At 41.0% G+C, this 25,795-nt stretch overlaps 1 protein-coding gene across 5 annotated transcripts in view; it reads right to left on the bottom strand.

Moving 5' to 3' along the window:
• The window catches only part of ESR1 (estrogen receptor 1), a 340,324-nt gene that overhangs the window by 202,918 nt on the left and 111,611 nt on the right, over positions 1-25,795 (bottom strand). For all 5 annotated transcript variants that reach the window (XM_053292723.1, XM_053292689.1, XM_053292697.1 and 2 more), the window contains exon 2: positions 24,503-25,007. In XM_053292723.1, coding sequence (XP_053148698.1) covers positions 24,503-25,007 — 505 coding nt within the window. The remainder of the gene's footprint in view (positions 1-24,502; positions 25,008-25,795) is intronic.

Raw genomic sequence — 25,795 nt, 5'->3', positions numbered from 1 at the left:
AACTCAGTAGTAGAGAAGCTGCTTTGCATGCAGAGGCTCCCAGATTCAATTGCTGTCATCTTCAGGTAGGACTGAGAAAGCCTCCGTCTGAAACCTTGGAGCGTTGCTCCAGTCAGTGTAGATAATACTAAGCTAGAGGGACCAATAGTCTGACTCCATATAAGGCAGCTCCCTGTGCACTTTTGTTGACTTCCTTTTGTCAAATTTCAAAGGTAATCTCTTAGGGCAGAGTCTGTTTTCTTGTACTTAAAAAAACATCATGCACATTGCTAGAGTTATGTAAGTACAGTGTATTTTATTTTATGAAAGTTGACCACTGTAATTACAGCAGAAATTGTTTGCCTCTGAAGTTTCTTATCTAGAGCCTTGTAAAACAGTAGAAACAGCATATCACCTATGGTGCCTATGTGCTTTATAGCCTCTGTCCTCTCCACCATACTATCTTTATCTTGCTGAGATTGTGAACCAATGCTGCTTTAACAGTTTAATGCTGCAGTCCAACGTTTTAAAAAGTTGGGCTACAGCAACTTACTGTGTGATTGTAGTGAAAGTCACATACAGAGAGTACACATGTCCAGAGGCGGTGGCTGAGGGGAAAGTCCCCCCTTTACCTTTAAAACACTGCGCTGGCAACCATCCTCCCTGCTGCCGCCCCATCTCCTGTGTGGCATTTTAAAGGTAAAGCGGGGGGACTTTCCCCTCACCCCCCTCCCCGCAGCCACCGCTGTGCAGCCTTCACTGACCTTATCCTGCCGCACACAGTAGCATTTTTTAAGTAGAAAAGGGGGGGCTTTCTCCCTCCACCGCTACCCTCACTCCAGCGGTGGGGGCAGCAAATCCTTGGCTGCACATGTCCACCACATGGGTCTAACAGGAAGCTCCCACCATAACACCACTACATAAGGAGGAAGAGTATCACCAAATAATTAATGTTCTGACCACACCTTTAACAACATAGTTTCCCTTTTAGCCTCTCAATTACTCCAAATCCAAATGTCTGCAGCTGGGATAACAGGATAGTTTTTCTGGAGGCCAGTCCCTTGTAGCCTGGTGACATCACTCCATATGGAAGGAGGCAGACCTTGCCATGAAACCAGGTCTCCACCAAAACTTGGAGACTAAATGACAATCAGGGTGGCTAGATTTTTCATAATAGCATCACCAAGCCTCCCTTGACCTTTCTTGAACAAAAAGCCTATCTCATCAGCCTTTCTATTTACCGTATTTCAGGATAATAAATCCTCATGTAACTGCATACTAGGGATGTGCAGAGCCATTCATGCACCTGCCAGCAGGACGGAGAGCAGTTCCCTCAAAAAGCAGGTAAGGAACGCCTTAGCTGCTCATCCCCACCCCGCCACTTTTCTGCCAGTGGAGCCTGCTCTCCAAACGACCACACAGGGCTGTGGTGCTGCTCCCTGCAGCCTCTGCACAGTGTCACAACAGCACCACAGCCCCGCACAGCCATTTGGAGAGTGGGGTGGGGATGAACAATAAAGGAGCTCCTTACCTGCTTTTTAAGGGAACCGTTCCCCGCCCCATCGAGTTGATTTGAACACCAGCACCCAAGCCTGTTTGGCACTTCCCAGAGGAGGTGCCAAACCAGCTCATGCACATCTCTTCTGCAGGGTCGCAAACCTTTCAGAAGTGGTGTGCCAAGTCTTCATTTCTTCATGGTTTCACGTGCCATTAAGGGCACCAGAGCTGCCGGGAAGGGAGCTGTTTCACTCCATTGTTGTTTCACTCCATTGTTATTTCACTGGGGGTGCTTTCACAGCACTCCCAGCACAGTACCTCCAGTGACTGTTGCTGGTGTCTATCTTCTGTTTCTTTTTAGATTGTGAGCCCTTTGGGAACAGGGATCCATCTTATTTGTTTGTTATTTCTCTGTGTAAACCACCCTGAGCCATTTTTGGAAGGGCGGTACAGCAATCAATCAATCAATCAATCAATCAATCAATCAATCAATCAAATAAATAAATAAATCCTCCTGCCAAGTGTCTCTTCAGCTATGTTGGCCTTTATCCAGAAGTCCCAGACCTCCTGGTTCTGTGCATTGTCTTGTCCCCTCCCCAGCCCCCACAATCCCCACACCTGTTCAAGCACCTTCCAGTTCCTACGTTGGTTCCACCACCCTGTTCCTGCCTGCCCTGCCCCTTCCAAGTCCATCCTCACTGCCAGGTCTCCCTCTGAACTCTGTTTGGGGCAACAGCCCCACCCCTCAACTGCTGGACTCAAATGAGGCCACCACCATAGAGGCACAGCTTCAGGAGCGATGCCGTGCCAGTCTGGCATCCTCCAACATTTTGGGCAGTGGTGATTTCCCTCTCTATGGTTAAAAAACAAAAACAATCACAAATGTCACACATGGTTTAACCCAAGTTGCAAAGCCAAGCTCTCAGAAGATCAAAGGAGTGAGAGATACACTTGCTTGTGCAACCCACTTCCACACATTACGGAGCATATCCGGTACAGTGATACACGTTCCTGCATTCCTTTTGCCAGAAGGTGAGGACTTCTTTTTCAAAGTTTTTTTTTCCTGCTTACTGATGCTGGTTTTAGGGCTCAATTCCTGATGCTCCTCCCCACTTTTTAAAACTAGAACCCTTATTGCATCCAGTAGTTGATCCTCACACTCTGAGATCCCTTATTTTGAAAGCTCCTTGCCTAGAAGAGCAGAAAGAGTGAAGGCTAAGAAACACTGTAATATGCAGGGCTCAACACATGTCCTTTTGTGTCATCTTTAATATAAGCATAAGACTCTGTTTATCAGGTGGCATACCCTAGGACATTGCCAGTTTGAATTCAAGAAATGATAAACCAGGGCCACAGCTGGCAGAGATTAATATTTTAAAGATCAAGGCTTACCCCTATATACAGTAATCAAGTCACCACATTTTAGAAACGTTAACCAGGCTGTCCCTCTCCACATCCAACCACAACAGATATGTAGGTGTGCTGGCACTGCTACACCCATAGAGATATAAGGGCATGATTACTAGGATTGTTATTGGGATACATTTCTCAATCATATCTATTATTTAATTAATACTTCTCCCCACAATCTTATCAATTCTTGTTTTCACATATTTGCCATGTAAAAATTATTAGATGCGAGGGAAACCTTGCCACTCCTGCCATTTGCGATAGCTTACAATTAGAGAAGAGGCAAGGCAGTTCTTCGATGCCATTCTCCCTCTTTTCACCAAGACTAATTCACCAAGACTAATTAAAAAGGTACCAATAAAAGAGAATCCTAGAATACACTGTGAAAAGGAAGTCCCTAAATACTTTATTTTCATTTTCTAGCACAGTATTTTCCTAATATACAAACTTTCATTTTTTTGTCATTACATTGAACACCAGATACTTTTGCTTCTTTGATATTTTCTTCATATAAAACCTAAAATAATCATTGCTATCATCTTCAACTGTTTACTGTTTTGCTTTCTTTTATAGATGTCTGCATCTTAACTTCAGTAAGCCAATGGAACTACAGCCTTCTTATTCCTCAGGTTTCCTCAGACAAAATGTATGCTCTTCTTCCCTCTCTTAGTTTTTAGATGGTACATTTCTGGTCCAGGCTGGCAAAGCAGCTGATGTAGCGGAGAGACAAATTACCCAACAGAGGATATAAATGTTTAAATGAAAACATCCCAGTTGCAGCCTCCTTGTCATCCTTTCATTACAAAAAAATGTCAGAGAAAAAGAAACATACAGCTGTACATCCCGCCTAAGTTGGCCCTGAAAATAAAACAGTTGTTGAAAGGTTTCTGTGGTCAACTGAATGCCACAGCAATCTTGGATGAACTCCTGCTGGCTCATGAAGGCAGGAAAAACCAGGGCAAAGCATTTCCCACATCTACAATATTGATATATTGCTTTCCTACTTTTTGTGAAGCCAGTACAATTTGAACTGACATACTACCATGTGCCTTTCAGTTTGACCACCTGCCAGAAATTCATTTAATCAGAATTTTACATATGAAGCCCACTGATGATTTCATTCTGGAATGGTGACAAACAGGCAGCTGCCTATCATGTGATTAGAGATATGCACACGCATGTTCCACCCCCACCCCTCCAGTGTTCCCTCTAACAGAGATTCCCAGATGTTGTTCACTACAACTCCCAGCATCCTTAGCTGCAATGGCCTTTGGCATGGGATTGTGGGAGTTGAAGTCAATAACATCTGGTAATTCCTGTTAGAGGGAACATTGAACCCTTCCCAGTACAGCTTCCCATTTCTCCTAATTGGTGTGTGTGTGTGGCGAGGGGGTCATCTGAACTGCCCTGTGGCATACAATCTAATACCACATTTACATTATTGTGGGGGGAGGTGCTGTTCAGACAAATCACGTATGCTGAGAGGGAAAGCAGGCCATGCTCATACATGTATATCAGCAGGCTGGTTTGGACATATCTCCACTAACCCATAATGTCCTAATAATATTAGATGAATACTTAAATACATGTTTGTTTGTTTGTTTGTTTGTTTGTTTAAAATAACAATACCACTATAAAACCAAAACTAATCAGATATTTTCATGGCGATACATTTATCTCCGCTAAACGTGTGCTCACATTAACAATTGAATGAAGCAAGATGCCTCTAAATACCAGTTGCTTGGGAGCAACAGCAGGAGAGAGCAGAGGCGCTCTTACCCCTGGACTTCGGGGCCAAAGTCTGTCCAGGGTGATGTGGTCACTTGGCAGAGCATGATTATGTTTAATTTGCAGGGGAAGGGGGGGACCTCCAAAGGCCTTTAGATCCAGGCTCCAAAATTACCTAGGTGCACCTCTGGGAGAGAGTGCATGCCCTCACCTCTTGCCTGTGGGCTTCTCAGAGGTATCTGGTGGGCCACTGTGGGAAACAGGATGCTGTTAGATAGGCCCTGGGCCTGATCCAGCAGGACTGTTCTTATGATTTTCCCCCTATTTGTGTATTTTCTAGTCATGAAAATACTTACACTGGTATTCTTACAATAAAGGCAAAACCATGTTGCCCCTAAACCACTTTGAGGGAGTGGCAAAAAGGTGCCCCTCTCAAGTTTGCCAGATGCTTTGGCAGTGAAATTCCCATTCAAAAGAGCCCCAAGAGACACACATCAAGAAGAGCTGGAAATGAGGCAGAGAGGACTGTAATCAGAAGGGAAACCTGCTTCAGGTATATGCTGCTTGATCATGAAAGATTAGAACTGGAGATGTAAGGGAAGGGGAGAATAGGAGTCGAAGAACTGTGAACCAGTTCAGATAATATGTCTGAGCCTGACTACCTACCACATGATTAGAGACATGTGTAAGCATGTCCCATTCTCCCTCCCAGCTCACTTTCCCCCTTTTCCTAACCACATGGGAGGATTGCTGTTTCAAATGCAATTAGGGGAACACAAACCAGAACGGGGAGAGGAACATGCTTATCCACATTCCTGTCTGTGAGATAGGAGTAAGTGGGCCAGCTTGGGCACATCGGCCAAACCAGACCAATTATTTGACAGTTCCAAGAATGATGGAGTAAATATTTCTCCTTAGCATAAAGTATCAGACTCTAGAGCACTGGAAAAACCCCAGGTTGAAAGCCCTTTCCCCATACATAACTTCAGCCCTCCATCAGCTCCATCCCTTCCCTCCATCAACAGAGCAAACAGCAACTGGAAGTGATCCATCCAGCTGAAATGATATGGTAGGAAGCCAAAGTTATGGGGAGGACTTCTTTTTCCCTGTGTTGGCTTAAATTAAAGCACGTACTTAAGTCTCTGTTTATTCATTTATTGAGCCATTTTACCCACATCTCCCACTACCTCAAGCTTATGAGTAAATAGCAAATGCTATTAAATACACATATCAGTCAGGCACTGTTTTCATAAAACGTCTGCCCCAATAAAAAAAGCCTTCTCCATTTATTCCTAAAAATCCCTCAAAAAGGATCATGGGTCACATATTCCACAGCCTCAGCCAGCGCCCTAAAGGCTTTCACCCCCCATGCCTTGTTTCCTAGACAGAGACAATTGAGCAGCTCCTTCCCAACTGATCATAGCACATGGAAAGGTTCAAGGCAGATTCAGATCTGCTGAATTCAAGCTATAACAGGTTTCACAGATTTAGCACCTATAGGATTCAACCTTTGATTATGGATAAAATTCTCTGAAATCATCACTTCTCTAATACTTGAGGTGATACCTCAAAAACTGAGCTCCACAAGTGGTGGTGCGTTCATACAGTCCGTTGGTCACAAATGGGAAGCCCCGCCTAGAAACTGTGTGCTTGTTTTCTCCTACACCTAGTTATCATGTAAACAGGTCATAAGAGCCACCACATCAAAAGGGTTTCATATAACAGAGCTACACAAATGCACAATATATAAACACTAACACTAGTCCAACTTTTTTAAAGTCCATGAATGCTTTGCAGAATGAATTCCTGCCAGGGTGGATTTGATTTAAATCAAACTGATTTAAATCACTAGCAGGATGGATAAAAATCAATGATTTTTTTTAAAAAAATAAAAAAATCTGAATTAAATCAAAAAAATCTGATTTAAATCAAAAAAATCTGATTTTAAAAAATCATTGATTTTTATCCACCCTGCTAGTGATTTAAATTGTGATTTAAATCGTGATTTAAATCAGTTTGATTTAAATCAAATCCACCCTGATTCCTGCCACCATTTTTTTTTCATGGGTTTGTTACTGTTTTAGTTATTGCATATCCCTACAGACAGAATTAAGCCAGCAATGAGGGTGGATACAAATGGATGTCTTTTTATAAATCCAAAAGAAAATTAGATTTTTAATTTTGAATTGGATATTTTATTTAAATCCAGTTTTTAAAAAATAAATGCAAATAAAATACTAAATTTCCAACTCTCACAGGGGAAAAAAAGGTTATATTAAATCACAGACATGTTGCACCAACACGTACAGGTTCCTAAAAATGAATTAATGACCCTCTATCACATACACTGTTTTACCTACTAATCAAACATGGGCATTCATTCCAGTTTCCTCCCATGAAAATGGCTCTGGTCTGCCCAGCAACGCCCAGCAAGTACCAGCTCTTACTTGTGGAAATTTTTGAGCTTTCAGTTTCTGTTTCTAACCCTGTTTTTCACATGAGGCTGGACAGTAGGATGGCTGTTTTGTGGTGGGACCGGACCAAGCAAGAGGAGTTAAGACAGAGGCACAACATAGGAAAGGAGGTGAAACAGAAAACTTTCTCCACTTCCCCCACTTGGGGTGGGAGATAAGGCATTATTCAGTACACAGCTTCCTCTATTGCCCTACATTTTGTCTCCAAAAAAATCTGTCATAGCTTCATTCCCACATCGGGTGTGGGAATACTTTGAAGAATTACCGTGCCTAACGAAAGAGGAAAATGTGTCAAGTGTAAGCAATGCAACGAGGAGGTGCAGGGCAACTCAACATAGGTAATGAGTAAAGGTATCCATTACATTAATAGGCAGGTATTATATACAATTTCCTAAATTAAAAAACATCAAATTATCTTAAAACATTACACAAAGTATACTCTTCTAGATGCTGTAAATGTTCTATTGTGATGTATATTAATATGTGTTAGTGATCAAATTTGCACCAGGTTTAAGAAATATATGATGAATTATCAGTGGGAATCTTAATTTAAAACAATGATATAAACGGAGGTTTTCTCTTGGCGATTTAAATCAATGATTTAAATCAGGCCTGCTCAACTTAGCCGTCCTCCATCTGTTTTTGGACTACAACTCCTATAATCCTCAGCCACAGTGACCAATAGCCAGGGATTATGGAAGTTGTAGGCCAACATCTGCAGGAGGGCCGAAGTTGAGCAGCCCTGATTTAAATAGTCTTGATTTAAATCAATCCACTCTGCCAGAAATTCTTCATATAAGGCAGACTAATATCTCCATTTAAATAACTCCAACAAAATCTGATATTTGCATGGGTAGGGGAATCTAGATTTCTAGACTACTTCACAAGAACTGAACCAATCAAATGTAATCTTTTTAATTAGAAGAACAGATTTCTGTTAGCCTAAGAATGATCTTTAACTTTAAATAGTTCAACAGTCTAAAGGTATGCTATAAAATAACATCATCAGGTATAAAATAGTAAATTTGTAGGAAATTCAACATTTTAGGCAGCTTTAAAGAAAACCATATGTTGTCCATTCATTTCTAAAAAATCATATTGAGTCAGTCCTCACATTCTGCTTTCCTCTCATTCCATTACTTTCTACTAAGACACATTTAGGAATGCTTGGCTCTTGCCTAGCTGAATGCTGTCAATCATGCTATTATCTCACTGGATATTACCAAAAATGCATCACATATTGCACAGAAAGAGGTAAGCAGATAGAACATTGCTTTAAAAAAAAATGTTGTGTGTCCACTCCTTTGAGCGTCAGAAAACCATCTTATTCTTATTCTTTTTCTATGTAAACCACTTTGAGAACTTTTCTTTGAAAAGCAGTAGTAAACTAATAATAGAAAATAAGTATCATATGGTTGTCAAGAGAAGAGAAAGAGGTACCCCTTTCTTGTTGGAAGTGAAGGACTCTGCGCTGTCTCATGTCTCAGTGACAGAGGGGGACAGACTAGTGAGTCAGAGGGCTAGAGGGACAAGACACTGGTCATCCCTTATCTACTGCTCTGACACTATCCCTTTGATATGTAGATTGCTACTCTCAGGGACTTCCTGCCTGCCTGCCACTTCCTCTTGCAACACACATGCTCCTTTCTCCCCTGCATCATGTGTGCAGAGATGCAGAAACCATCTCTCTGCATCCAACTAGCTAGATAGATTAGCGACCCTGTCTCTCCTCTTTACTATCTAGAATGGAGTTCATCAATAAAAACTCCTTATATTGATTTGAAACTATGAACTGGCTCCAAGTTTCTTTGCTTTTAGCATACACGCATGCCTGGGCAGACTCCGCTGTGTTGTGCCTCAGTGCACTCTGCTATAATAGAAGGGTATCTCTTACCAGAGAGAATTCCCAACATTTCTAGCCTATTTTACAGTAGGCTTAGGAGATCACCCGGCATTCTGTGTGTGTGTCCGTCCATGTGTCCCCCACTATCAACTTCATAACGCCTAGACCAATATGAAGCAAATCGGGTACAGTTGTAGGGTCACATAGGTTCACTTCAACGGCATAGTTTGCGATGATGTCACCCACCCCGATCAAAGATGGATGACAAATAAACTTTTGAGGTGCAAGTGGGCTAACTTGTGAACCACTTAACTGATTTGAACCAAATTTACTACAGCTATAGGGACACATAGGGATGCCCAAATGGTGTGGAGTGTGATGATGTCATCCACTCCAATTCAAAATGGCGGCCACGTGAACAGCTGAGGCACAAGCAAGATAATTTGTGGACTGTTGAACCAATTTAAACCAAATTAGGTACAATCACAGTGAGTGGCACACGGGGGACACCTCAATGGCATAGTTCATGATGATGTCATCCACACCGATTCAAGATGGCGGATGTGTAAAGTTTTGAGAAACAAGTGGGCAAGCTTATGAACCACTTAACCGATTTGAACCAAATTTGCTGCATCTGTAAGGACCCCTCACTGGTGTAGTTTGTGATGATGTCATCTACCTCATTCCAAGATGGCGGATGCGTGAATGTTTGAGGCACATGTGGGCTAACTTGTGGACTAACTGATTTGAGCCAAATTAGGTACAGCTGTAGTGAGTGCCACACAGAGACATCTCAGTGGTGTAGTTTGTGATGATATCATTTACCTGATTCAAGATGATGGAACCATAAACTTTTGAGGCAAAAGTGAGCTAACTTGTGGGGACACATAGGGACACCTCAATGACAAAGATTGTGAAGATGTAATCCACCCCAATTCAAGATGGCTGACAAACTTTTGAAGCGCAAGTGCACTAACTTGTGGACAGTCTAATTGATTGAATCAAATTTGCTACAGCTGAATGGACACATAGGGATGCCCCAATGGTGTAGTTTGTGATGTCACTCACCCCAATCCAAGATGGCAGATGCATAAACATTTCAGGCATAAGTGCACTAACTTGAGGACCAATTTGAACCAAATTTGGAATAGATGTAGTGAGTGACACACAGGGACACCTCAATGGTGCAGTTTGTAATGATGACATCCACCCTGATCCAAGATGGCGGACACAAGCATTTGAGGCGCAAGAGATCTAACTTGTGGACCTTGATTTGCACCAAATTTAGTCCAGATGCAGAGATAGTGAAAGGAAAATAGGCTGACTGAGATGTTCCGAAATAAATATATATGTTATGCAAGAAGAAAAATAGAAAATAGACAACACACTGAAGCTGAAGAAAAGAGCTTAAAGAATCTGTCAATTTTCATCCATATCACTTTGGCTCCTCTCTTACTGTTACTTTTACTATATCACTGTACTGAAGGGCCTTCACTGCACAACTGAATGGATAAACTAGTAGCTATTACAACGCTGACACCAAGTGAATGTACTAATTACTCATGTTCAGGTATGCCACTTCAATTTTCAGAATAATTTCAAGCAATTTGCATTTAGGTAGATCATAATTAAAATTAGAAACAGTATATAAAAATTAAAACTCACATTCAGGCTTTGTACACATCACATCTGGGCATCACTTATATTTTTTAAAAGGATACAGAAGCCAACCTGAACCATTTGCCTAGGCTAAAAAACTCAAGGGGTATTGCCTTCAGGATTTTCTAGACCATTCAGACTATAGAACTTCAGCTGTACAGCTGATATATTTGTTCCTGTAGCTCTGTCAAGTGGAACAGGCAGCACTTCCACTTTCCCTACATAAGAACAGCCCTGCTGGATCAGGCTGCACTATCTAGTCTAGCATCATGTTTCACACAGTGGCTCACTAGATGCCTCTGAGAAGCCTACAGACATGAGCTGAGGGCTTGCCCTATCTCTTGCTGTTGCTGCCCTGTAACTGGTATTTAGAGGAATCTTGCCTTTGAGGCTGGAGGTGGCCTATAGGCACCAGACTAGTAGCCATTGATAGGCCTATTCTCCATGAATTTGTCCATGCCCCTTTTAAAGCCACTCAAGCTAGTGGCCATCAGCACATCCTGTGGCAGGGAATTCCATAGATTAATAACACACTGTGTAAAAAAGTACTTCTTTTTGTTGGTCCTAAATTTCCCAGCCTTCAGTTTCATAGGATAACCCCCTACTTCTAGTGTTGTCCAAGAGAGAGAAATGTTTCTCTCTGTCTACTCTCTCTACTCACTGCATAATTGTATACACATCATGTCTTCCTGTAGTTGCCTCTTTTCCAAACAAAAAAGCCCCAGATGCTGTAGCCTTGCCTCATGATAAAGTGCTCTAGGACCCTGGTCAGCTTGGTTTCCCATGTTTTTTAGTTCTACAATGTCTTTCTTAAGATACAGTGACCAGAACTGCACACAGTACTCCAAATGTGGCTGTACTATAGATTTGTATAAAGGCATTATAATATTAGCATTTGTATTACCATTCCCCTTCCTAATGATCGCTAGAATGGAATTTGGCTTTTTCACAGCTGCCGCTCACTGGGTCCACACTTTCAGTGAGCTGTCCACCACAACCTCAAGTTCTCTCTCCTGGTCAGTCACCAACAGCTCAGACCCCATCAGTGTATGTGTGAAGTTGGGTTTTTTTGCCCCACTATGCATCACTTCACACTTGCTTACAATGAACTGCATTTGGCATTTTGTCGCCTACTCCCCCAATTTGGAGAGATCCTTTTGGAGCTCCTCACAATCTGTTTTGAATTTCACTACCCAAAAGAGTTTTGTGTTGTCTGCAAATGTAGACACTTCGCTTGTCTAGATAATTTCTGAACAAGTTAAAGAGCACTGGTTCCAGTACAGATCCCTGGGAGACCTCACTTCTTACTTCCCTCCATTGTGAAAACTGTCCATTTATTCCTACCTTCTATTTCCTGTCCTTAAACCAGTTACCGATCCATACACAAATCTTATCCCATGACTGCTAAGTTTATTCAAGAACCTTTGTTGGGGAACTTTGTCAAAAGCTTTTTGAAAGTCCAAGTACACTATACAAAAGTATACTATACAAACTGGATCACCTTTATCTACATAACTTGTGAAAGCCATGCTGGTTCTCCTTCAGCAAGGCCTGTTCTTCTATGTGTTTAACAATTTTGTCCTTAAGTATGCTTTCTAGTAATTTACCCGGCACCAAAGTTAAGATAACCAGCCTGTAGTTTCCTGGATCCCCCTGGATCCGTTTTTGGAAAAAAGTTACATTAGCTACTTTCCAGCTCTCTGGTGCAAAGCTTGATTGCAGGCACAAGGTTCATATTTTTGTTAGGAGATCAGAAATTTCACATTTGAGTTCCTTCAGAACTCTAGGGTAGGTGCCATTTGGCTCTGGAGATTTGTTAATTTTTAGTTTTTCAAGACAGTTTAGAAAATCCTCTCTCATCACCTGAAACTGACTAAATTCTTCAGCCTCCAAGCCTGGAAAGCTCAGTTCTTGAATGAGTATATAGTCAATATCCTCCGCTGTGAAGACAGATGTAAATAACTCATTCAGATTCTCTGCAATCTCCTTATCCTCCTCAATAATCCCTTTCACAATCTCATTATTTAAGGATCCAACTGCATCCCTGGCAGGTTTTCTGCTGCTAATATATTTAAAGACGTTTTTGTTATTCCTCTTGACACTTCTAGCTATATGCTCTTCAAACTCTCTTTTTGCATCCCTTATTGTCTCCTTGTATTTCCTTTGCCAGAGTTTATGTTCCTTTCTGTTCTCTTCATTTTCTGAAGGAAGTCTTCTTCCTTTTTATAGCTTCACTGACTCTACTTGTTAGCCATGCTGGCATCCTCCTGAACTTGGAGGTACCTTTCCTCCTTCTTGGTACATTTCAACTAAACTGCTATTATTGTGGTTGTAAAATAAGTTCCATGCTTTCTGGAGTGATTTGGCCCTCCTGACTTTCCCCTTCAGCTTCCTTTTTACCAGTCCCCTCATTTTTTAGGTTTCATTTTCTGAAGTCCAACACAGATGGATTTTCTTAGCAGTGCTCCACTCACACATAAGCTGAATTGGATCACACTATGGTCACTATTCACCAATGAGTCTAGAACTCTGACATCTCAAACCAAGTCCTGGGTACCACTCAGGATTAAATCCAAGGTGACCTTCTCTCTGGTTGGTTCCACAACCATCTGTTCTAAGGTACAGCCATTTAGCATGCCTAGAAATCTGGCCTCTCTGTCAGCATCTGTTCTAAGGCACAGCCATTTAGCATGCCTAGAAATCTGGCCTCTCTGTCAGTATGTGAATTTGCCCAGTCTATGTGAAGGTAATTGCAGCTCAGATCCATTATTGCAGCTCTGTCTCTGTTTGATGTCTCTCTGATTTGCTTCTCCATCTCCCAAGTCACTCTCAGCATTTTGATCCAGAGCGCGATAGCACATCCTATCCCTTCTTAATATACAGTGCTACTCCAGCCCCCATCCTCCCTTTCCTGTCCAATCTTTCGAGTTTTATCCAGGAATAACAGTGTCCCACTGGTTTTCACTGTTCCACCAGGTTTCCATTATGCCCAACATTTTCATTAGCAACCAAGCATGCCAGCTTACCCATCTTGGCTCAGAGGCTTCTGGCATTGGTATATAAACAACTATATTCTGTGTCTCTTACCTGGCATTGGCATGTGCTATCTCCCTTACTGTCATTTTACCTTTTTGACCAGCTGTCCATCTGCTCTACTCCTGGTTCTGCTCCATCCCCTTCTGCTTTATCTACACTGTTTGCATCCTTGCACCTTAGGGGAGTTTGCTTGCTGAACCAGAGACCACCCTGTTCCTGACAGCAATCACCCAGGCATCATTTTGCATAGTGCATAGATCCTCTTGCATAGTGCATAGACTCCCATTTTGTACAGTGTATAGACTCTTCAGGGTCTATGTACTGTGATTGGTGGATGCACTCAACTACTTATCATACATTCTTTCTGAAATAGCACCCATGCTATTTATATGCCCCACCTACAACTTGCAGAGAAAAAACAGTATACACAGCTTCAGTTAAGTAAAAATGACTCCAAATATCATAGTTTGCAAAGCCACATCTAAGGGGTGGTTCTGGGAACTCACCAACAATGTGATTAGGAATAACAAACATGTAAATCGTATTGATAGTGTTCAAAGTGTTTTTAATACATTATTTCAGTACTTCTTACAAACAACTCTGTAAAATAGGTCAATATTGTAATCCTCATATTGAAGATGTAAGGAGGAGGCCTGAGGAGCTTGTCCAAGGCCACTTAATGAGCTCATGGAAGAGATGAGATGAAGGCTGTCTACTTTGGGTTAGGAATCATGTTAAATAGGATTTGCAAACTCAGAAAAACCAGTAGCCCTAAGGATCAGTTCCATATACAACAACCCACATGGTTTTTCAGATACAAATGTAAGGGATATTATAATTGATAGGAATCAGTCATGAATCCCTGTAGCTTTTTTAATAGGTTCATATCGAGAGAAGGGGAAATACATATTAACCTGTCTGTTCCTTGAGTAGCGATGACCTTAAAATTTGAGGGCATGGTGGAAGATGTCCAGCACTATTCAGGTCTTAGTCTGCAGCAACTAAGGAAACAACTGGGAAACAGCACATGGGAATTTCCTGAAGTCTTGGACGGAGCTGCTAACTCTGCTGGAGATATTACACAGGCACAGAGTGCCTGTGTGTGGAGGGTGGAGAGGCAAAACAGCACGCTATCATGTTATTTCACCTGACCCCCTACCTTATGTGACTTCTCAAAGCTTTCCCTTTGCATTATACATGCTAGAATAATTAAGTTCGGAACTGCCTGCTGAACAAGGTTTTTTAATGAATCCATGGAAAAATGGCAAAGTTATGAGGAACAGAAGCTGAAAAGCAGACACGAAACCTCAAGACAACCGTTGGGTCTTTCCCCCTCCTACGTTTATAATGGGATATCATGTACCCAACAGAGAAACCCAGACTGACTCAATTTCTTTGGGAAAGGCCTCTTTCTATATTCTGGCTTCTGTATGAGGGCTTTCCAAGGGTTAGTCAAAATAAACATGTTTTGAATTCCTAAAAATTAAGGAGGAAAAGCTTGTCATATTTGCCATACACACAGGGACAGGCCTTCTCTGTTGCTGCCCCGAGACTCTGGAATGCGCTCCCTGCTGAAATAAGAGCCTCCCCATCTCTGTCAACTTTTAAAAAGTACTTAAAGACTTGTCTCTTCACTCAAGCTTTTTAATTTGACTATGGTTTTAAATTGTTTTAAGTTTTTTATTTTCTGTGTTTTTAACTAGTTGTATATTGTTGTAAACTGCCCAGAGACGGAGGTTTGGAGCAGTAAACAAATCTGATAAAACTAACAAACAAACAAACAAACATTTGCACATGCTCAATACTGGCCTACAACATCATAAGCACGGGAACACAATTTGGCTAGGTTCTCCTTGTTCCACTACCTGCATGGGTTGGTAGCAACAGCAACAGCAACAGCTGGGAATTAGTGTTACAAAAATATTTAAGAAGAATCTGATAACATGTACCTGTTATGGTGAGTGCTATTACCTCAGCAGGCAACAACTACCATCAACACCATTAGTAAAAGAGAATCCTTTAGTCAGAATCATCTGTCATTGAGGATCGAGTCAAGGGCAGCTGATCCCTTGTTCCTTCCTCCACCTTCAGAAAGAGGAAGTTGTCAGCAAGACATGTCAGGAATTTTTTAGAGATTAGATACTTAGAAGAGTGTGCCTCCCAACACATATCCAAGTCATTTATATCCCCTATTACTATTAATTAATTAGTTTCAATGAATCATCTTTAATTTGTTTCAGTAAAGCATTATACACATCCTTGCTTTGGTATTGCAGTCTGCAATTTAAAAACAAAAACAAAAACAAAACATTCAAGTCTATTTCTCCTCCATTTATCTTGATCCAGTTACTCTCCACTGGACCATTGTGTTCACCATCTTGAATTTCTGTGCCACTGTACACATTTTGGACATATAAAGCTACTTCCCTTCCCTTCCTGCTGCATCTATTCTTTTCAAAGTAATTCTATCCTTCAGTTGCTACATTTTACAATCCTGGGAGACATCCCACCAAGTCTCAGTTATGCCAATGAAGACATATTTACTTTCCTGTACTAGAAGTTCGAGCTCATCTTGCTTGTTTCCCATACTCTGCATTAGTATATATTGCAAGCCATGAATTTTATGCTTTGGTGTCTCTCCTGCTATACAGTATTTACTGTGCGATTTGTGAGGCATCCCATCAGCTCCTTTGAATAAATGTAATAGACTGATGCTTCAGTAAAGATGATAGTTAGCACACAGTCATTAAGGAGCTAAAAAGCAATGTATGGAGGGACGTGCATTAGTCACCACAAGTTATGTCAGTGGAGATACCCGATAGATGCCAGTTACGCTTGAATAAACCATGTTCCATCCACACAGCAAGCAGTATGATGGCAATTCAGGTGCTGGAGAAAGGAGAACATCATTTTTGCATGCAGAAAATATTGTGCTTTGCTCAGCAAATGTGATATCCCTGCAACAGAAGTGCAACCTTGAGGGAAACTATGTGGACTGTGTGCGGCATGGAGCCAGTCCCTCCAGCCGCCCCCTGCTTGAAGAGTTGAAGGACAGAGTATATTACTACTCTTTTCCACCTACAAAAGCCTTCAAAACATTTTACTGGTTTACAAGAAATAGCCCCTGCTGTTTAATGAAGTCTGTTAAATTAATGCAGACTTATTTCATAACCTTCAGTCTTGTGCGCAATTCTGAGCCATGCATGATCTGCCAATGTTGCAGAACAAGCTTTTTATTTCAGTGTAATGGCTGAAGGGTACAAACAAAATCACTGCCGCATAACTTTTTACACCAGCTATATATCCAGATGTGCAACAGACAGCTGGCCAAAACCCTAACTCAGATCATTTCCCAAATAAAACAGGACTGCCCTGTAATGAGATGGCCTTTGTGCTCACCTACCACATAGAAGGATTACTTTTTCCAACCCAACATGTTAGACTGCTGCTAAAAAACCTCCTTGCAACAAACCTATTTCTAAACAGAATGTTCTAGTAGTGTGCACAGCAGAATCCCTTGCTAGGTAAGTCTTGGAGATGAAGTGACCTACACTTATTTTTCGGGGGGCGGGCTTGCTGAATTTTAAAATGGCAATAGCGCTTCAAGATTGGTATGAGATTTCTGAGCCTCCACAATAGCCAGGAACATAGACATAGCCAAGGTAATAATGTGCTTAGCAAGTGCAGGGCAGAGCTCTGGCAAGTCTCAACTCAAATGCCTCTAATTTAGGACTCTTAACATCTCAAATTGCAACCCATACATGCTGATTCTACATGTGGAATTCCTCCCCTCCAACCCTCCTCCTTTCAGCCTACTACTGACCACTGCCACTAAAGAGCTACATGCACCTAATGGCACACATAGGGCATGGGCTTGATAATTTATAGTGCCCCTATTGTTAATGGATAGTGCCCGATGTATTAGGGGCACAATACAAAACAATAAAAGGCATTCGTTGCCATAAATACTCACAACTTAAAGATTTAATTCCGTTATATTGTTTTGTATTGTGCCCCTAATACATCGGGCACTATCCATTAATAATAGGGGCACTCTGGAGCACAAGGAACTTGTCTCAAGGTGAAAGAGAGAGCTGAATGGATAGAGGACGGCAATCCACTTCAGTGGCCTGTTCTGCTGCCTGAGCAAGCACCATCGATGCCTATATGTGAAGGAGGGGAGGAAAGCTCTGCTGATCTATATGAATCCTCTCTGCATGGACACTACACCTTTCAGTGGGCTGGATCATACCCCATTCATTTGTTTATATGGCACCACCCATGTAGATGAAACTTTACAGAATGCCTTTAACAAAAGAAAGGTCCTTGCCCCAAGGAGTTTACACTTTAAATTTTGACTGTAGAGAAGACCACCACCCCTCAAAAAGCAGGAGGGATAGAGCAGGGCTGCTTAACTTCGGTCCTCCTGCGGATGTTGGCCTACAACTCCCACAATCCCTTGCTATTGGCCACTGGCTAGGGATTATGGGAGTTGCAGGCCAACATCTTCAGGAGGGCCGAAGTTAAGCAGTTAAGGGCCAAAGTTGCCGTCAAGTCCGTGTCGACTCCTGACCACAGAGCCATGTGGTTTTCTTGGTAGACTATAGGAATCGTTTACCATTGCCTTCTCCCGCACAATATGAGATGATGCCTTTCAGCACCTTCCTATATCGCTGCTGCCCGATATAGGAATTTGCCATATTCTGGGAAACACACCAGAGGGGATTCGAACCAACAGCCTCCTGCTCTCTCGGCAGGTTACTTCCCCGCTGTGCCATTAGGTGGCTAGAGAGAAAGGTAACAAACCATAAATGAGGAGGATCAGATGGGTGGCAAGCAGAGCTGGCTTTCGGAGTGGGTGAGCTGGGCAGCCAGCCAGGGCACCTATCTGAGCTTCCACAAGTCATACAACCTGGCAGCACTGGGGGACCACTAAGGCACTCCTCCCCCAGAGTGTTGTTTATCCTAGGATCAGCCCTTGTGGAGAGGAATGAATGTGTTAAATACAGTTACACAAAAGCCTTCTTTAGAAGGCACCTTTCCCATGCTAATTAAACACGTGAGGGAGAGCAGGGACATAACATACCAGAACACTCCAGGTATTTATCTGCTCAGGGCAGCACTGAATGCAGGAAGGGTTCCTCCACGGTACCTAGAATACTGCTTCAGGCGCAGACAGAATGGATGCCCAGCAGCTGTATTGGCATGGCTAATCTGTGTGCTCCTATCCCCCCCCCCCCCGCCCGTATTCTAAAAACATAGGACAGTGTGGTTTCTGAATAGACTGGTATTTAGACCAAAATTACATTAAAGCACTTTTAAAGCCTGTCTCCTGCTGCTAACATGCATGGGTGAAATAAAGTGTTCAATGCACTTGTAATCAGGTTTTTCTGTCAAATAATTGTCATACAGGGGAGTGGGTTAGTTTCAGTGCGAGAAATGTAAGCACATGCTTTAAACCATCAGACTTGAGAATTTTTAAATTTGGTTGAATCATGTACATAAAATCAATAAATTGCTTTTCAAAGACATAATTAACTAACCTAAATTGGTAATCAATTGACAGTCTTAAAAACCGACACTGCTACAAAATAAAAACCTAAGAAAACAATTATCAGGTGTTGGATTTTTGCATTATTTGAACAAACAGTAACTTAACCAGCATAATGTACTCTCACTAAATCCTCACTACACCTTTAAGAGAGGCACTAGAAAGCACACAGTGTACCCAGTTATATCTCTGCTGGCAAAACATCTCACACAAATAGCTTTCTTCTGGCCTGAACAATAATTCACACTATTAATTAGCAGCAATTCTCCATTTTATTACTGGGTTATCCTAGATGCCTGCTAGTAATACTTCTCAACAATTGGCAAGGATGTAACAATGGGATACGAGGATGTTGTCGGTGAGTTAGCAGGCTGCCAGCAATACCTGTGGGTGTCATTATGGCATACGGCAATGAGAGAAGAAAATTGCTAGCCATGTGTGGAACCAACATGTTGCTCCTGATAAAAGGCTTCATTCCTATATTGGAGGCTTCCCCATTTATCAGTGCAAGGTATATGGAAAGACTCATTTAACCTATTCTACAAACTGGGAGCATGAAGGTGAGTTTCCATGGTGGTATACAGCACAGTCAAATATAAAGATGATGACTCCAATTAGCTGGCAAAATGCTTAGCAGCATGAGCACACTCAGCGACAGCACTCTCCAAAAAACAGCACTTGCTCTGCTGCAACGGAGAAACTTTTCCTTCTTAGCCCACAGAGGCTCATCCTCAGAAATAGTCATACAGAGAAAGGTCAAGCTAGACAGCTGACCAACAACTGCAGTGCTAGGGAGCAAATAGGTGATCTAGTTAGTTGGAGAGTGTGGGCAGGCAGGATAAGGAAGTATCTGTTGGCTCCAAGGGACCATGGAAAGGAAGGGGTGAGCTGAGAACCCTAGTAAGTGAGGGCTGTTTGGAAGTGAATTTCACATTCTGTATCCTTATATTGATGTCACTCTCTTATTTTATAAGTGCAATATCCTAAAAAAGGGAACACCACGTGTTTATTTTTTACAATAACAATTAGCCATAAATACACTGACAGGGGTGAGGAGGGGAAGAGATTCCGGTCAGGGGGCAAATGGAAGATATCAAAGACTATGTTCACTATCTAAACGAACTGAAAACAGTTGGTTTCTTATCTCTTTTTCCATTTTCATTCAGTCTGTGCAACCAGGGGAGGAACATCATATCCTTGTGAAAGACAGGCCTTTCCTCCCTTTGCTGGTGCTAGGAACCAATTTCAAATTTTCTAAAAAGAAACAATTTTAAAAGCAATGTTCAACTATCCTGAACATTTCAAGCCTCGGTTATCATGGCAAAGATAATTGTAGGCTGCAAAAAAGAGATTTATGTTAACAGAATAGGAAAATTTGAACAGGGTGGCAGCATATCAGGTGTAATATATTGCATACCAGGTGAATACAATTCAAGCAAATGTGATCTCAAGCAGTTTTATGTCAGCTGATATGTAAGCTACAGCCAAACAACTTGTAAAATAATCTTAGAACAGTATTATCATTTTTGCAAGGATATGCCCCACCAGTTATCATATGCATCAAAGCCAAGCCTGTAATAAGAATTTTTAAAAGCCCTTAACAGACTAAGTGCTTTTATTAAGACAATATTAACTGACCTATTCCAAAATGCAACTTATCTTTCCACTGCCATTGGTAATCAATAATCATATGACACTTCTAATGCTGGACATTTGTTTCAGATTAAAGGGAGGCAAATCCTCCTCTTTAAAGCCATACATAGCACTAAATTGGCTGCTCTGTGAAAGTTCAAAAGCTAGTTCAGACTCAGAGTAGCTAGGCACTAATAGGCAAGACACATCTGTCTGTTCTCCATATATAAAATGGAAATAATAAATTTCCTTCCTCATACTGCTGTTCTTAGGAAGGTAATGACTGTTCAGCATTTACCACAATGACTGCAATCCCAAGAATTCTTCCGTAGAAGTAAGTTTCAATGACATTAATGTATATAGTTTTGATTAAATATGATTAGTATAAGACCATACTATAGAAATAAATGGAAATAAGAAAAATTTACCGTAGGTCATTACAGATGTCGAAATGTACAAAAGAATTAAAATCAGGTCAACAGGAATAATACTCAAAGTAGTCCCATGGAAATTAAAAGGAAAAAAGTTAGGCAACGCCTAACTCACCTTTTAGTTTTAATAGGACTACATTGAATAATTTTCCTTATCATATCAGCCAGAGACAACTTGTTTACATGCAAGATCCTCACAGGACAAATTAAAACATAACAAACAATGCATTTAAAAACCCTGAACTATTTTCATTAAAAGCTGTTAATAATTTGGGCTCAGAAACCATCACCCAAAATATAGAAATACATCAAGCTAGAAGATATGTAGAGATGCTAAAATTATTAAGAGCATATATGAAGCTATTCATTATTTATAACATTTTTATATCAAGCGGAGATTCTTTCCACTGTTGGTGTCTGTCAACACTGCATGAAGAAATACTGAAATTATTTTTCAGTAAGGTATATTGAAACATTACAAGGAATTTTCTGACATATAAAATTTAAAAAATATAAAATGTTTGAAAAAGCCTTTGGACATGAAGAATGGCAAACTAATTAAATGGCATACCACTGCTCTCAAATAATTCTAAAGAGAAAGGGGAAACTAACATTTGACTCTACCACAACTAACATTTGACTCTACCGCATTCCATTTGGACAATCTTTAGAAAAATCCAATATTCCATAATGTAACCATAACATTATGCTACTTTAAAGCCATAATTAAATGTTACACTCCAACATAAATTTGCAAGACAATGCCACACCACAAAGTAAAATTTATACTTTCTGTCCTATTTAACCCTACTGAAGTCAAACCCTACAACTCCTAGCACACTTATTCTGCTGAAGCCAAGGATAGCACTATCCACTGGGGCCAGGAGGAAGCAGAAACTGAGTGGAATGCCATCTAAAGACACCTGTAATCTTTACTTTTCATTTTTGGTTTTTAAGTGCACCCTATCAATGGAAAGCCCATTATTAAAATGATTTTGTGAAAAGGAATTTTAGTGATTGGGCTTTTCCCAAAACACATGAAAAATCAGCCCCAGCATAGTATCTCTCCAGTGTTTGTTTCTGGTGGTGGTGGTGGTGGTGGTGTGTGTGTCTGTGTCTGTGTCTGTGTTTTAGACTGTGAGCCCTTTGGGGACAGGGAATTGCTATTCTTCTTTTTGTATGTAAGCCACTTTCAGAATTATTATTTTCTGGAAGTGTATAACAACAACAATGCTGGATGTCTTAAAGGTTTTCCAATACTGAGTGAATGAACTGCCAATGCTTGGCAATTCATTTATAGCCATTTTTGTTCTTTCTACTCTGTCGCTACGTGCAAAGCACTTTCCAATTCAAGTGATGAATATTTTCCAAACAATGCATTTTTCTTTTGGATTGGGGCAGGCTAGACAACTTCTCCTTTCCCTGCTAACTGAGCAAAGAGACACATTTTAAAGTGGTGATTCTCTTATATTTAGCAGGGGGAGAGCAACTGGCCCTATCCAACCCCAGCACAGCATCCCTCCAGTGGCTGTTGCTGGTATTTGCCTTATGTTTCTTTTTAGATTGTGAGCCCTTTGGGGACAGGGGACCATCTTATTTATGTATTATTTATTTTTCTATGTAAACTGCTCTGAGAATTTTGGTTGCAGAGCGGTATTATTATTCTTCGTCCTAGTAAGTTGCCTTTTTGATCCTGCAGCAAGGATCAAAGAAATATATGACTTAGATAGCTGCTGGGTCAGGTTGTTATTTTTCCTTCTGTGTTTGTCATGCACCTGCTTTTTGCAGCATTATATTGAAACTGTGTGAACACTTGGGGGAAATCTCTGCTATTCTTTTAAGTCTGATGCGAGCAGAAACAACAGGGCTTTGGTGCACGATGCTGGCTTTTAAAGTCAATATCCAAGAACAGAATAACTTTTAATAATTTTTAAAAATAGTTTCTGATACAAATCTGGTAGACAGACAATTTGACTATCAATATTCCAGGAGTCATGTCTTCCAGACTGTCAGCTGAGGGGAGCAGCAATCTATCACAGCTATTAAAAGATCCCTAAGAATTGACAATGTCAATGGTTTGCTAGGAAGCTCACTTAATAACAGATTCACTTCAATCCAATGAAGCATTTTGCAATTTTGGGGGGAACATTTTTGCTAATTTTATTGGAACATATCACAGAATGTAACAACAAATAAAGAGGAGATGCATTCTGAAGCAATTAAGACATAGGAATTAAAAAAACAGAAATTAAAACACATTTTCATTTATTTACTGTAAAGTCTTACTGTGAGTGTATTTTGTATTTTTAAAAACTAATACTAGAACTTAATGTGGTGGCACAGTAAAACAAAGCACTCTGCTTCATGCTTTTTATTATCTCTGTCACCATTGTACCAGCCACATTCCCCCACTAGTTCAAAGAGCCCTAAAATCTCTTTACAGCTGCAGACCTATTAAAACGCCAGTGTGCGTACTACTCCCCCTCGTTTTCCAAAAGGGTTTTTTAAAACATTATCAGCTCTTCTCTTTGAGAATACCACAGTGAAATACAGAAAAATAAATCTGAACATCCACTGCCTTTTAAAACACACTGCTATCAAACGAGAGGTGAAGAGATATGCTCTGACTTCCTTATTTCACATCTGAGGCCTTGAGCATATTTTCTAAAGACTCCACTATGACTCAAGCGTTGTGTCGTCACTGAGTGAATTACAACTGTTTGGAAAAGTGGACCCCTGAGTTTCTGAGCAGTTTTTATAAAGCTAATCAGTGCAATACGATGGCAAACATTGCAAAAGTGTTTTCCAGCCAACAGACTAAAAGTAAAAACACATACATGCACAGCAGGTCTAGGTTGGGCGGACAGTGGTCATAACTGTCACATTTGAATCTGAGATAAATTTTAAGTTGCTAGTTTGGGTTTAGAAGCATTGTTTGGTTCCGTTTTGTACTTCTGCAGCTCACTATTTTGAGCTTGTTTCTCCCATCCCCTGAAGCACATTTCTGTTAATGATCCAACTTGTTTCTCTATGCATTTGGGTTCTAGCATATAAAGCAACAACTACCCAATTGTCAAAACAGACGACAGACAAAGCAGTCATAACATACATTTTCATTTACACCATGCTATCGCTAAATCTAATTATTCAATGGAGACTCAACAGTCTGACATACACATACCCCCACACACCTCCAGACACAAAATTTTATACTCATTTTATATTTGTATTCCATTTCAAAAAAATGAATGGTATGATTTACCTGTAAAAAGCTGTTGGAGCAGCCTCCCTCATGGCAAAGTTGCTCGTTTCATTCTCAAGGTAGTAAGGTACCTGCTGGCTATGGCGGTGAATAAAAGATGAGAGCTGTGGTGCCGTTTGTAAAAACACAACAGGGCTTGGAGGAACATTATTCAGAGGATGAAATCCTCCCAAGTTGCTGGACCCAAATGATTCTGTTGTAGGGGCATAACTGAGGCTGGTTGAGCTGTACACTGGAGCGGCAGTAGAAAAATCATAAGTAGCACCTTCTGGGTAATTAAAAACCCCTGTCTTGTTGCTGTCCACATACATTTCACTGATCGGTCGTTCCAGAGGAATCTTCAGCTGAGGTCTGTTCAGAGGCTCTAGCTCATTGCCTTGTATCTGGTGCAATAAGGCAACACTGGAGGTTTTTGTGTGAAGGGTCATGGTCATTGTTAGTGGCAGTGAACATGTAGCATATCTAGGTTTTGTGCTAGGAGAGAAATCAGCAGCTGGCAATCCACCTGGAGAAAAAAGAGAGAGCAAAACCAAGGTGAAAAACGCAAAAAGAACAAGAAAGGAAATCTTTTGGCCAAGTGATCCTGCTACAGGTATCCAAGCAAGTCCTGGGAACGCGGAGGATACAACAGAGCAGCACGTAAGCACAGGGAACTCTCTCTCTCTCTCTCTCCCCGACTCTAACTTTAAGTACTTCTCATCTGAGCTAATATACTTTACAAAGGTGCTGGCATTAGGCCAGATACTCTTGCCTTGCACTGACATTGGTTTAAACATCACTTCAAAAACAATTAGTTCTGGATTGATACCAAATAATTGTTCCACTCAAGTTTTCTTCTCTTCTAGTTGTTTAATTCTTCACTTCACATGGCTCTGATGGTCAAAGATAGCCACAGGTAAGAAAGGAGTGTAGGGGCTTTTATAAAACTCAAAATCCTAGCCCTGTGCCCAGTTCACTTACATTGTATACCCCTACCAGGCTCCAATTTATCTCTGTTTATCTATACTCCCTTTTTTGTTCATCTTCATGTTTGCTAGAAATATGTAGTGTGTACACTGTAATGACCCTGGGTAGGTCTGCACTGTAACTGAGATATGGCATAGCAAAATGTGTGTTTGTGCGGGCGCACTTGCGCGCGTGTGCAGCCAGCCACAGACCATCAAATTCCACTGAGCAGAAATCAAAGGGTGTTCTGTATCTATGTAGGAGAAAAGGCACACAAACATGCTCACTGTTATTATCATGACTCCTGGAATTTAGCTGCAGTATAAAGCACTATTTTTAAAGGTACGT

Source organism: Hemicordylus capensis, chromosome 1, assembly GCF_027244095.1.
Source record: "Hemicordylus capensis ecotype Gifberg chromosome 1, rHemCap1.1.pri, whole genome shotgun sequence".
Lineage (NCBI taxonomy): Eukaryota > Metazoa > Chordata > Lepidosauria > Squamata > Cordylidae > Hemicordylus > Hemicordylus capensis.
The sequence above is the reverse complement of the archived record's forward strand: the minus strand, read 5'-3'. Positions and strand labels throughout refer to the sequence as shown.